The 13,582-nt window shown below is 43.2% G+C and overlaps 1 protein-coding gene across 12 annotated transcripts in view; it reads right to left on the minus strand.

The window, feature by feature from the left end:
- Positions 1–716: 716 nt before the first annotated feature.
- baz2ba (bromodomain adjacent to zinc finger domain, 2Ba) overlaps positions 717–13,582 on the minus strand; it is an 83,063-nt gene continuing 70,197 nt past the window's right edge. For 5 of the 12 annotated variants that reach the window (XM_056278361.1, XM_056278368.1, XM_056278366.1 and 2 more), the window contains 14 exons: positions 13,392–13,466; positions 12,662–12,893; positions 12,084–12,146; positions 11,696–11,840; positions 10,413–11,206; positions 7,483–7,735; positions 6,923–7,078; positions 6,293–6,453; positions 4,493–4,821; positions 3,643–3,778; positions 3,379–3,525; positions 2,853–3,160; positions 2,449–2,592; positions 717–2,144 (listed from right to left, as the gene is read on the minus strand). In XM_056278361.1, the coding sequence (XP_056134336.1) occupies positions 1,988–2,144; positions 2,449–2,592; positions 2,853–3,160; positions 3,379–3,525; positions 3,643–3,778; positions 4,493–4,821; positions 6,293–6,453; positions 6,923–7,078; positions 7,483–7,735; positions 10,413–11,206; positions 11,696–11,840; positions 12,084–12,146; positions 12,662–12,893; positions 13,392–13,466 (3,100 nt within the window). In that variant the 3' untranslated portion in view covers positions 717–1,987. The remainder of the gene's footprint in view (positions 2,145–2,448; positions 2,593–2,852; positions 3,161–3,378; positions 3,526–3,642; positions 3,779–4,492; positions 4,822–6,292; positions 6,454–6,922; positions 7,079–7,482; positions 7,736–10,412; positions 11,207–11,695; positions 11,841–12,083; positions 12,147–12,661; positions 12,894–13,391; positions 13,467–13,582) is intronic. The other 7 variants (XM_056278372.1, XM_056278371.1, XM_056278370.1 and 4 more) reach the window with 4 other exon arrangements.

The raw sequence follows: 13,582 nt of genomic DNA on the forward strand, positions 1-13,582 counted from the left end.
TAAACATCTGTTATTCTTTCATTTGCCTCCAGCAGGTACACTGAATACACTTATTGGTAGTTGTATGGTGAAGATGGTGTGGTTTTAGCAACGTTTTATTGTTGAGATTTCTACATTATCAGCGGCCTGAATACTTTAAATCTGCTACATGTTAAGTCTGCTCTGCTTCTTTTAAGCCTTTCCTGCATTTTGAGTTTTGCGACTGTAATCCGGGCACGTCCATCTAATTTATTTTTTTAATCTGCCATAAATACCACCGCAGATTACTATATGAAATGTTAAGTATTTTGTTCTCTGTTCAGACGAGAGGCTTTTTATGCAGATACCAAAACTTACTAGACCTCTTTCAAAATGTCTATTAAAAAAAAAGAAAACCCACTGGAGCCCAAAACATCAACAGATGTTTTGGGCTCCAGTCTCTCATGGTGTTATTGAGCAATGCTATAAGTGAGGAAATGGGTTATCAGACCCGCTTTCAAGTACAAAAATCCATCCATCCATTATCCAAACCGCTTATCCTGCCCCCAGGGTCGCGGGGATGCTGGAGCCCATCCCAGCAGTCACTGGGCAGCAGGCGGGGAGACACCCTGGACGGGCCGCCAGGGCATGCAAAGGGCAAGTACAAAAATAAAGAACAAAAATAAAGCGGCAGTTCACAGACTTATAACCAGAGCGAGAGCGAGATGCGATCAACAGGGAAGAAGACAAGTCAGTCATTTAGGTTGAAAAACATCCTTTTAATAGGTCCGTGCCACACACTAGTGAAAAATAAAGCTCCTACAAAAGAATGATACTTTTATTCCACAATATTTTAAATAAAGTAACTTCAAGTACTCTTGACTTGGGTACAAAAAAACTCTAGCTGCCTCCATCAGGCCACAACACACAGCAAGGTTCAACACAGTGGTTACGAATGGCCTTAGGTCCTCTGTACTGTGGCAGATATGAGGAAATGCATCGTGGAAGCCTATACATGAATGCTTGTCGTTCCTTTCTTTGCGTCACGGGAAGGAATGACTACTGTGTCACCGTCCGACTTTGGAGGCCTTGTTGGATTGAAATCATATAAAAAATAATGTCGTAAAAATGCAAACTAAAAACATTAACATCCCCTACATGCCCCTGTTGGAAGGATAGGCACTACCAAGATTAAGGATACCACAGTGTTTGCAGAGGATATGTATTTACTGTACAAACAATATTTATGATAATGCTTTCATCACGTTCACTAAAATAGAATGCTACAATCATTCTAAGGCATAAACAATATCTTAATATTCTTAAACAATTTTTACACATCGCTCCAAACAAGACATAATATTGACATTAATAAACAGTATATACACATAAATCACCATTGTCTAACTGTTCCTCTGCCATTCCTGTAAATAAATGCAGTTTTACAGTTTTAACATAATGAATACAGTTCTTGATGCCCCAAAGCACTGAACAGTGTAAACAGGGTTTTTTTTTTCTTGGCTTTGTTTCATATTTGGGAGAAAATTATAACACAAAGACACATTCCATTTCAATTCAAAGCAGTTGAGCTGATTCTTCCTTTTCATAGAAAATGAAGTGGACCTTGATTCATAAATAATTATTACAAAATTAAATACATTCACTATAATACGATTAAATAAAAAAAAGGATATTTACAAGTAGTGGAAAGTATTCTAGCACAGAAACAGTGACAGTTGAGGATTCATTCAGTGCAGTGTTCTGAGACAGGGAATGGTATTGCACTATGACACCCCAATTCTCTGGGACTCTTTGGGGCTTGTTTCCCTGTTGTAGTAAATCCAGCCTCACCTCATGTAAGCTACTTTTTTCCAAGGTGAAATCTCTCTCTCTTAACATGCCCTGGGCTCCTTATTAAGGAATAGAGTTCTTCCATCCAGCAAAGCCATTTTCTTGAGGAAAAAAAAAAACAAACTTGATGCTCCATTGTGAAAAGTAGAATGGATTTTATGAGGAAATCTGAACACACCTAGTTTGTTTGTTTCAGAAGTTCAGTCCAGCGCTTCTCAAAAAACTTTCTCATGTTGTGACCTGCTCTTCCAATATCTGAATTGTCTTCATTGAATTTTTCACAGTTATCAAATACCAAGTTGACGTCAATGATGAAAGTCTCCAGGTTTTGATACCTGAAATAAAAGCAGATGAATTCTGTTGGTAACAAGGTTCCTCCAAAGCTCTTCGATGCACCAAGAGAGCTAAGCTAAACTAAGCTAAGATAAACTAAGGTAAGCTAAGTTCAGTTCAGTTAAGGTAAAACAAAGTAAGATAAGGTCAACTTTATTCAACATCAGAGAGAAGTTGTTTACCTGAGGAAATGGGTTCTAAGTAAAACATTTTTACTAACAAACAAAACTTTTGTACTGTGGTCCTTGCTTTTTCATGGTGAAGTGAGGGGGAAAAAAGGTAGCAACAGAATCATTGTAAACTTACTGGCTGCTCACAAGCTTCTCACGTATGGTAGAGAAGTCCATGGGTTTCTTGATGACCTTCCTATACCCAGGGACAGACTTTAGGTTAACTGGAGTGAGAAAAGGCCATGCGTCCTGGTGCCGCTCCAGTTCAGCCAGGAGCACCCTGTTTAGCGCAAGAAAACAAACACACAATCATAAATGGTTGAATACAGTAAATGAATTAAGATTTTTTTTTGGAGAAAAAAACATTATACAGTACGTGTAAGTCGATCGTTTTATTTAGAAGTACATCACTTAACAATTAAAAAATAATTAATTACAAAGGCATATGTTATGGTAGATACAGGTTATCTTACAATTATTGAGTTATCTTACAATTATTGATAGATATAGAGAACTCAAGAGAAACATCAAGGTGCACACCTGCACAGTCCCAGGTCCCGGTTGTTGTCTCGAGCTGTCTTGGCTCTCTTCACACACACAGGGCCCTCTGGATTGATGGTTGGTTGGGCAGGTACACTCTCCTCGGATTTCCTCTTCTTGCTGGAGTCTTTTGCTCCCTTCTTAGGTGTGCCACTCGTGCTGGCCGAGTCTTCTTCCGTGACCTCCCCGTTACCTGCCTGCTTCCCATTCTTCTTCATCTCCACGCCCTTCTTACCGCCGGCTCCTCCCCCAGTAGCAGCTATAGGTTTGCTTGGAGGCTTCTTGCTCTTGGGGGATGGACCACTCGCCTGTTTTTAAGTACATAACACGTTATCTGGGTTTTGGTAGGCTGCAATTGTGTTACAGTGCAACATCAACATACGCTCTAAAAGCACCGAGGTGGTCTATATCTGACGATAAATGTGCAAAAATAATATGAGTTAGCGACTTAAAGGGTACTGTCAGGGTTTCAGAGTAATCAGCTTGGTGAAGACGAATAAGAGAGGACTATAAAAGGCTTTGATACCTTGGATATGCAGGCTGGGCAGTACCAGTCTCCCTCGGGTATACTGGTGATTTTTGGTTTGTGACAGTAGGTGTGGCAGCCTTTGTCACAGCCATCACATAGCAGGAGGAGGTCCTCATTATCTCCCTTCCTGCATATCTGGCAGTACTAGAGAACAAGTGCACATTTTAAAAACAAGTTTACATGGCGGGACAGAACGTGTTTTTCCAACCAATGAGGAGGAAATAAATTCTAATGGTGGTTTCCAGTCTACCCGTCGCTTACCACTTTCATGATGGACCTCTCCCAGGCGATAGACTTCTGTAGTTGTTGGATGCACATGGCCAGTTGGGCAGCGCTACGCACTTCATTCAGGGCCTTCCTCCACACCTTCATACCGTGAGCCACCTCCTCCTCTCCCCTGGAAGAAGATAAAGAGGAACAATGAGGACAGGGTGGAGCATATACACAAAAGGATAGAGACTCATACACATGAATGTGCACACATGCGGATGTGCACGTGGCTAGTCTCTCTCTCGCTCACACACACACACACACACACACACAAACAAACACTACATCAGGTGAACCAACCACCAACAAGAAAGCAAACCACACAGAACTCCAGCTGTGCAAAGACAGGTATGAGGAGTTTGAGGGTGCAGGGTTTTGGGGGCAGGTACACACTCATATTGGCACGTAGAAGGGACACCCATGCAGAAAGAGAGGGAGCTGAGAGTGGAACCTGACAAAAGTATAGGGTCGGGGTCATGAGTATGCCCATAACTGAGGTTACTGATGCAAGACACCATGCAAATGACCACAGATAAAGGCCAAAGAAAGAAGAAAAATTCATTGAACCCCATATGGAAAATGGAAATGGAGCAGAGGTGGAGCTAAAAAAAAACACAACCCCAAAACAAAACAAAAAAGTCCTCAAAAAAACAAAACAAAGACTAACAAACCAAAAAAACACAAGACCAAACAAATAAAGAACACAAAAAAGCAGAAAACCAATCTGCTGTGAAGGCAGTGAAGGTCCTGATTTTAATGAAACATAAAGCACACAAAGTGAAAGGTAGGGTTTGTTTTAGGGTGGCAGTGGAGGGGAGCGTTGGTTGGAGAGATGACCTACCCTTCCCTGTCAGCACTAGTGGATGGGGCGGGGGCTGGGACTGTGACCGTACCCACATTATCCAGTCTGATCTGAATGGTGGTACCTAAGGGGCTCCTCAGGTACCTTCTCTCGATGTTGCGCTCCAGGTCGGCCAGACGCGTCACGGCTATGTCCAGTGGATTGTCCGGGTGACGCATCACCCCGCCCTTCTCCGGACGGTCCTCCTGATGCTCCCTTGAGTCTTTGTCTCCTGCGTGTGCTGCGGGTAGTGCCGATTTGGTGAGGGGCTTGTGCTCATAATACACCAGATCCTCCCTCTCTGACTGAGGGTCCGGATACGTCCAGCCCTTGGTAGGAGACATGAGGAGTTAAAGACTTTTATTGTATAGGCCACTGGATATACTATTGTACAGATTGGTCAACTTTGGGCGTAAAGCTTAAAACTGACTTTACCAATTCCCATTTTTGCAACTTTTTTTTTTTGGGGGGGGGGATTTCCCCCTTTTTTTTCTCCCCATTTGTACTTGGCCAATTACCCCACTCTTCCGAGCTGTCCCGGTCGCTGCTCCACCCCCTCTGCCGATCCAGGGAGGGCTGCAGGCTACCACGTCTCCTCCGATACATGTGGAGTCGCCAGCCGCTTCTTTCACCTGACAGTGAGGAGTTTCACCATACCCAAAGACATGTAGGCTAGGTGAATCGACCATACTAAATTGCCCCTAGGTATGAATGTGTGTGTGTGTAGGTCGGCCTGTGGCCTTCTTTTCACCTGACAGTGAGAAGGTTCGCTGGGGGGACGTGGCGCATGGGAGGATCACGCTATTCCCCCCAGTTCCCCCTCCCCCCCAAACAGGCACCCCGACCGACCAGAGGAGGCGCTAGTGCAGCGACCAGGACACATACCCACAGTCGGCTTCCCACCCGCAGACACGGCCAATTGTGCCTGCAGGTATGCCCGATCAAGCCGGAGGTAACACGGGGATTTGAACCGGCGATCCTCGTGTTGGTAGGCAACGGAATAGACCGCCACGCCACCCGGACGCCCACCATTTTTGCAACTTTGTGACAACTTGTTTAATTCCCACAACATTATGTGTGTAAGTCTGACATAAGGGCTACTATTAACTGCATTAAGAACATGTACATTTTGAAGAAGCCGCGCAATAATAACCAATAGTAGCACAGGTATAACATTTGTGCAGTTTGTCTTTAAATAAACAGATTGTTTTACCTTGATTAAATCAAATATAGCAAGGTTCTGTTTCTTGGCCTGTGCCACAAAACATCATACATTAATATAGACTAATGTCCTCTTAACTATTTAGACATGCTGAGCAATCTGAGTTATTTGAACAGCAAACAAACCCATTTTCCTCTGACACAAAAATCTATATTAGTCGGCAAAAAAGATGCACTTCAATCTTAGCAGCTAGTAAAAATGATAGGCTATTATTTTCATAACAATGGGTGCATAGTCATTGGCAATAACACAGTCAGTGGTAATAACTATTCGAACCGCGACAACTCTGGCCCCTCGCTGGCATTTTATGTAAATTATATATGAAGAGACTAAAACGATCTGAACGAAAGAAAGATAGACAGCCAAGATATAGGAGCTATACAAATAAATGTTTGTGACAATGTGGACAATGTGATTTTTTTTTTCTTGACCTTTCTGCATTTTTCATAACTTTCCAGGTCTGGGAAACACTATCTTGAAATTGTGTAATCTACACTTTCCCGAAGGTGCAAGAACCATGTTTAAAGCAAACTTCCCGTATATTGCCTACTATTGAATTTAGGCTTTTTTATTTTTACCTTGACCTGAAGGCTGGCTGTGGTGACTTTCCTCTCCAGTTCCTCCACCTGCTGCAGCACAGCGATGTCCATCTCCATGGCCTGTTCCTCCACACACCAGCCCCGCACCGACTCCACACTCACCTGGCTCTCCTCCAGCTCACACAGCTCAATCATGGCCACTGGGTGGATGACAGAAAGATATATACATCAAGCATCAGCAAAACACTGGTGCATACACAACTATTTACTTAAAAAGTATCCTCACTCGTCTACCAAGATGCAGTCATGCTTGCAGTCCTGTTCAGTTTGAATTAATACCGCTGTCACTACGCTATGTTTTAAGTGAATGGGAGCGTTGGGCCATAAACTGAAATCAAACTGTAAACACCATACTAAATGCTCTGGCTTTAGTTCTTGCAGGTTGTTAATGTAAAAATCAAGCAATTAAGTATCTGTGGTCATCTGAGATTAGCAAAGCAACCATCAGTTTGAATGTCAGCTCATCAAACCTCGACATCATTAGCGCAAATTATTTGAGAGAGAAAAAAAAAATCGGTGTCCTATCGTGCTTCATGTCTTGTATATCCAATTAAAATGTAGAAGATCTGTTACTTGTTGGTGCGTTATGGTAGTGGATGGTGGACTTACCATCTCTGTATTTGGTGCAGACCTGGGGAATGATCTCCGTGTATTTCTGCATTTGTCTCTGGAGGCCCTTCTCTCTGATGCCCCTGCTATGGAGCGTGTTGACCAGGGCCCTCAGCTCCTCTATGTCAGACACACGCCACCAACCCGTTAACATCTCTGTGGACACAAGCAAAACAAGACCCATTTAAAACGTAGCATCTTAAACAGACACACAGTACAGCGTATGATAGCAAGAGATTGCTAATGTATTACTGTCAAATGGAGGTCTGAGAGACAACAGAAATCCTTTTAAGACTGAAAGAATAAAGGCTTTGAGTGAAAATGTAAGCCAGACGTGATTAAAATTGTGGCTTAATTCTTATGTCATTACCAATCCTGAGGTTTAATTCACACACCCTCCAGGATTTTCAAGATGAAAAATATTCACTATACTCAATACTCTCCTAAAAATAAAGGTTTAAAATAAAATTAATAAAATAAAATTCCTAAGAATAAAGCTTTAGGGAATCTAACATGATACCAGACCAGTAGTCTTTTTCATCTGATTCACTGTCACTCACCCTCGGGGATGGGCCGGGGTGTGGGATGGTCCAGGCATTTCGGCATCTCCAAGGCAGGAGAGGGCACAGATGGGGTTTTCTCAATGCGGGGCAGGGGGGACTCACTCTTACTGGAGACACTGGCTGCTGTGGTGCCCTCCAGAGAGTGACCTGGCATGGGGCTTGGGCTGTTGCAGAGTGGCAGGCTGGGACTCATCATGCCACTAGGCCAGCCACCAAACTGAACCCCCAGCAATGAACTGCCTGACTTAGTCTGCAGAGACAGCGAGGTGGCAAAAGGAGAAATTGGAGAGGCATTGGAAACAGGAAAGAAGAGAGGATGGAAAAAGCAAAAGAGGCTAAGTAATGGTTGCATTACTGTACATAATATAGTACAGTGTGGATTTTTCTGCACGATTTTAAAATGTTGCAGATCATATCTAGGCCACGGTTAGAGCTGGGCCCAAGCTACATTGCAAACACTTTAACCCACTATAAGACAGTATAAAGGCTCAGCTCCTCAGGCAGAGGTCTTTCCTTCTTGTTCCAAAGTCTAGCCTTAAGGTAAAAGGTGACCCGACTTTTGCTGTCAGGTATCCTTGGCATGGGAAAAGCCCGGTTTAGAGGCTTAGGCTGACAGATAAGATATACTCTTATTAGAATTTTGCGGTGATATCTTTTATCCTATAAATTTCATTATTTTTATAATCACATTGTTTCTACCTTCTATTCCTATCAATTGTTTTGACATATATTGTTTTACTTAAAGGGAAACATTACAGTTTTTCAGCATTACCTCTTTATGTTGTAGGGATAACATCCATTAGCAGACATAATACTGAACAGGGACTGAGTTGGGGACATATTATCCATGTGTTATAATTTCAAAGCTCATAATTACAAATATTAATTTATTAAACATTTATTGCATTCGGTTATTATGCAATGTTAGAACAGAAATGTGAACTGCTGCACAAACAATTGCCCCTCTAGGGACAAATAAAGCTCTACTACTGAACAATTAGCAGTAGAAGGAGTAGTATGATAGTATAATAACCCAATAATAACCCAAATTGGAATGGAGTGCTATGAACAGCTCCAGAACCAAAACTAGAACCAAATCTAAATATTACCAAAAATCACCACTTTTCAAAAATAAAACAATTTATAGAGGAAAGTAATTTCTGTCCTGTTTGAATACCCATATGCCTTGAATGCACACTTATAGGCTATTCACAATGTGAATGTGTTTTTTCAGACATAACCCGATTGGAGAAGTCACAGACTTAGCTAATCAATAACATAATTTGCTCCTTGTTTATGTGAAAACAAACACTAATATAAAAAAATTGTTTTCTTCAGTTGGGCAGCATGTGCATTGTTGGTTTTAGATGGAAAAAAAAAACTACTGTTTTTTCTTTTTCATTTTTGACCAGACATTTCAACAGCCTGTTGACTTCTCTACGGAAGCCCTGAGAGGCAAGCGAGAGAAAACAAAATTCTGGTGATCCATTTTCCAAGTCTGATCAACATTGTTTTCTCTCCTGTGTTTATGACTTAAGAACAGGTGAAAAAGGGCTTTGCCAGGATAATCTTTCCAAGTGCTGTAATTTTTTTCCATATGTGAAAACAGCTGGGGAAAAAAAAAGTTTTGGCACACTCATTTTTTTTTTTGGTCAGGGTCGTTTTTCCAAGTGTTTGTTGTTGTGAAACTCAATTCAGCTGCAAGATTTTTTTTACATCCGTGTTTGGGAGGTTAACCCCCCCAAAAAGGGGGGGGGGTGTCAGGATCATTTTTGCAGTGTTTGTTGTTGTAATACTCATTTTGGCCACAAGGGGCTGAAGCACGCCACTACTCCAAATAGTCCAGTGAGCACCAACCGGGATTTCAACGTTGATTTCTAATGGAAAACTGGCTGATATCTGGTCTGAACGCCTAAGACCTCTTTTCGTCCTCTTTTCAACCAGCTACAATGCGGCTACAACATCAGCATGTCACAAAACACAAATCTGTTTAATCATTTTGATAATTTGTTCTGTTGTAAGTTGAGAGATGATATTGATTTAGTGTGAAGGCATTTCTCCAAAGTCATATTAAACTGTTAGGCGTAATGTGGTCTACACAGAGACGTAATGTCAACGCATTTCATGTGCCATAATAACTGTCATAAATATGGAACAATATAGGCTGTGTGCTGCCAACAAGAAGCTTCCAGAACATCGTAATGGGAGCAGTTCTATGCATTTATGTATAATAACTAATAAAGATATCAGCGTTTGTTCAGAGGGTGCACCTTCATAGAAAATGCATCGACTAAGCTATAACCCCTACATGGAGTATGACTTGTATTAGTGCAATAGCTCAGTCCGTAAGTCCAAGCCTATTTCTGCGGGCGACCTGGGTTCGATTCCTATATGAAGACATTTGTTTTTACAGAGTATGTAAGACAGGAGTATAATTTATTGTATTAAAAATAAAAATGTCACTACTTCAAAAATGTCACTATTGCAAAGTATTTTCAACTGAAAAAACGCTCAACGGGAGGACTAAAAGTGTTCATGTTTTCTTCCAGGTTAATTTTAAATTTCTTTATTTCTTTCATTTAGATCAGACTTAGAAAATGGGTCCCCAGAATTTTTTTCTCTCACTTGCCTCTCAGGGCTTCCGTACTTCTCTGATTGGATTCAGCACAAATCATTTGAAAACTGGACTGTCAGATCAAAAACCATCATCTCAGAACCATGTAGTGTTTGGCTGCCGAGCAGTGAATAAGATTTGCTTATGTTTGTCGTAGATGCACGGTGAACATATGCAAATATACCCTCTAGCATGAGCAGTCCGACACAGAACACACACAACTGAAGCATTATTTGAAAATTTACAGAGGAGGGGCCAACCACTAAAACCAACCACTGTGTATATGCCCTTTAAGGCCAGTCAACATCCTCACCTGTAGGGCAGACAGTGGGTAGCTGAGGAAGCCAGGTAGATGGTGAGGACTACCAGAGGCTGAGGCAGCAGAGGGTGTTAGAGGCAGGGCCGGGGATGGAGGCGGGGACCTAGGCCTGGCTGGGGTGGAGGAAGAGAGTGGAGAACCACGTGGAGCTCTAGGGGGAGAGGTGGTGAGAGAGGACAGGTCACAGGGGGTGCGGGGCAACAGACTGAACCAGTGTCCACTCCTCTCGGTCAGGACCCTAAGAAGCTGGTCGTTGGCTTGAAATGGGACTTGAGGTGAAGGAGCCGGGGATGCAGTGGGGGGAGTGTTCTCTGGGCTTTCTCGTGGGGCTGGCGGACAAAGGATAGAGGAAGAGGTTGAGGTCAGTGGAGGGACATTCGTCACCATAGAAGGGGTCATGGCTAATGCTGGCTCAGAGATATTGTGGGTAGGTGAAGATGATGCGACTGTGGGCACACCAATGGATGTGGATCTGGGGCTGCCAATTTGTCTCAGGTGGGAGCTTTCCTTATCCTCTGCCTTTGGCGTTCCTTTGAGAGCTTCGTTGGAGATGTCCCAGAGTGTGCACAATTTGGAAACGCAGCCTGTCTGCTGGCAGAGGAGAGTAGATTTTTCCTTCTCCTCATGCTCTTTCTCCTCCTTTTTCTGTGGCTTCAAGCCTTGTATATGTGTGCTATGCCCATCAGGGTTCTCCTTCTGCACCTCCACCTCCTGAGGTTCCTCTTTGACCTTGACCTCCTCTGCCAATCTCCTTCTCCTCTGTCTCTCTTCTTCCAGTTCCTCAGGAGCTGCAGGTCAATGGCAGAGCCTTATGTCACCAAAGGTAGTAACTCTATCACACAGCCATCTTTACTATAACCTATGTTATGCTAAAGCCATGCACAAATCTGCAGTATATTGCAGAAGCTATTGTAACGTCAGATTGGCTCACTGTTTATGGTTGACTTAAGAAATGCCAAAGAATGCCATTATGCTGTGATGACTTGGTGTTAATATAGGTACAGGAGGTTAATTTTCAGAAAAAAATGTTTCTGATGTAAGCACACTGCCAAAACAGAAGTTGGACAAATTCTAGCTCGTTTGTCACCATACCTTGTACGAATTATGACTATTTTCTATTGATGTTTCTTCAGCTATTTCTGAAGAAACATCTTATTCCAGATGGGATACTTCATAATAGATTTAAGGTAGCACAGTGAGATCAAGCCCCATCTGCATTTTAAGGGCCCCCCTAAAATTCTGGGGTCAAGTTCAAGTATGACTCCTACAGTTACTACCTTCTCCACTCTCCATGGCTTCAATGAAGACGCCTCCACAGTGGGGTAACACCCAATACCGGCGTCGGTACCGGTCTTGACCGTACATCATCGAGCGAAGAGAATGGGATGCCTCAAACAGCTTCCTTCTGATCTGGTGGTGTTGCTGCAATGGCAAGGAACATAACACATTGTCACATATATTGTCTTAATCCAAGAACTCTTAGCCAGAGACCGTTATTTGTGGTTTACTGTGGTGTGTTATTACTTTCCTGTAGCTCCCCAAAGAGACTTTTCATCTACATTTCAATCCAGTGTGACCAGTCAAACAACTGCGCAGCTAACTTCATTTTGTGATGTTTTCACATCGTCATTCATGGGTTATGACCGCTTTTGTACACTTACATACCTTGGCTAATTTCTCTATCTGTTTCTCCAGCTCCTCCACACTGGTAGACTGGTCTCCTTCATCCTGCCGTAACAGATAAATGACTGTAGACAATCGCCCAAATGTATTTCACAGTACAGTACTGTTGAGAAAACCGTAGCACACCAAGTAGATGCACTTATAATCCAGCCGAGTTTGTATTTTTGGCTGGACTGGACCAGTGAGCCGGCCTTACAAATGCGAATATCCCTGAGACACCCTGTTTAGGGTGACTGAGTGATCATGTTTAGAGTGACCGAGAGAACAAGTTACACGATTGGGCTGCTGGATCATGTGACCAACAATGTCACTGAAGGTACATGATCGGTCGGCCGACCAACAACATCCCTGGTAAACATGGAAGTGAGAGTTTCCATATTGGCCGTTGCTCTTTGCTGGGACCACTACAGAAAATTTCTAGATGAACATTTAATATCCAGGAATTCACATTACAGACACTACCACTGACTATCCCTGCAACACACTGGCCACAATTTCCAACACTGACCACACACAGTCCAACCATATACTAGGTTTTTACCTAGTCTTGTTTTCTTTACCTCATCACATGTTTCATTCTTTTTCGCCTTCTTTATTTCTTCTTCCTCTTCCTCATCCTCTTCCTCTGCCTGGTCATCACTGTCCTCCTCCTCCTCCTCCTCCTCCTCACTGTCTCCACCCGCTTTCCTCTTGCGCTTGAGGGCAGATGAAGGAGTGCCGAGAGAATGGTTCTCCTCAGTGCCCATACTGGTCTCCCGCTTTCCTGTCCGCTTGGCGTGAATGGTCTTTAACCTGGACAAACACTCAGGAATTCAGCATGGCGGTGTCCATATCAAAACAAATTGATCTTTTTTTTATTTTGGATTTCCCCTGCAATTGTACCCGGCCAATTACCCCACTCTTCTGAGCCGTCCCGGCTGCAGACTACCACATGCCTCCTCCGATACATGTGGAGTCACCAGCCGCTTCTTTTCACCTGACAGTGAGGAGTTTCGTCAGGGGGACGTAGCGTGTCGGAGGATCACGCTATTCCCCCCAGTTTCCCCTCACCCCAAACAGGTGCCCCAACCGACCAGAGGAGGCGCTCGTGTAGCGACCAGGACACGTACCCACATCCGGCTTCCCACCCACAGACACAGCCAATTGTGTCTGTAGGGACGCCCAACCAAGCTGGAGGTAACATGGGGATTCGAACCGCCGATCCCCGTGTTGGTAGGCAATGGAATAGACTGCTACGCTACCTAGACGCCCCCCACATTGATCTTTTTTAGGGGTTAAAGCATTGCTTACTTCTTGAGTTTTCCCTCCATAATGATCTTGTCCTTCCTCATGTTCGCCATCTGATCCAGACTTTTGTCAATTTCACTGCGAGGAAGAAGGCAGTTGGAGATTAACACATGGATTTCAAGACACAAATAAACAAGTTTGCATATAATGGGGCAAAAAAGAAAAGACAGCAATTATCTAAAGCCAGTATGAAT

Source organism: Lampris incognitus, chromosome 4 (genome assembly GCF_029633865.1).
Source record: "Lampris incognitus isolate fLamInc1 chromosome 4, fLamInc1.hap2, whole genome shotgun sequence".
In the NCBI taxonomy this organism is placed as follows: Eukaryota; Metazoa; Chordata; class Actinopteri; order Lampriformes; family Lampridae; genus Lampris; species Lampris incognitus.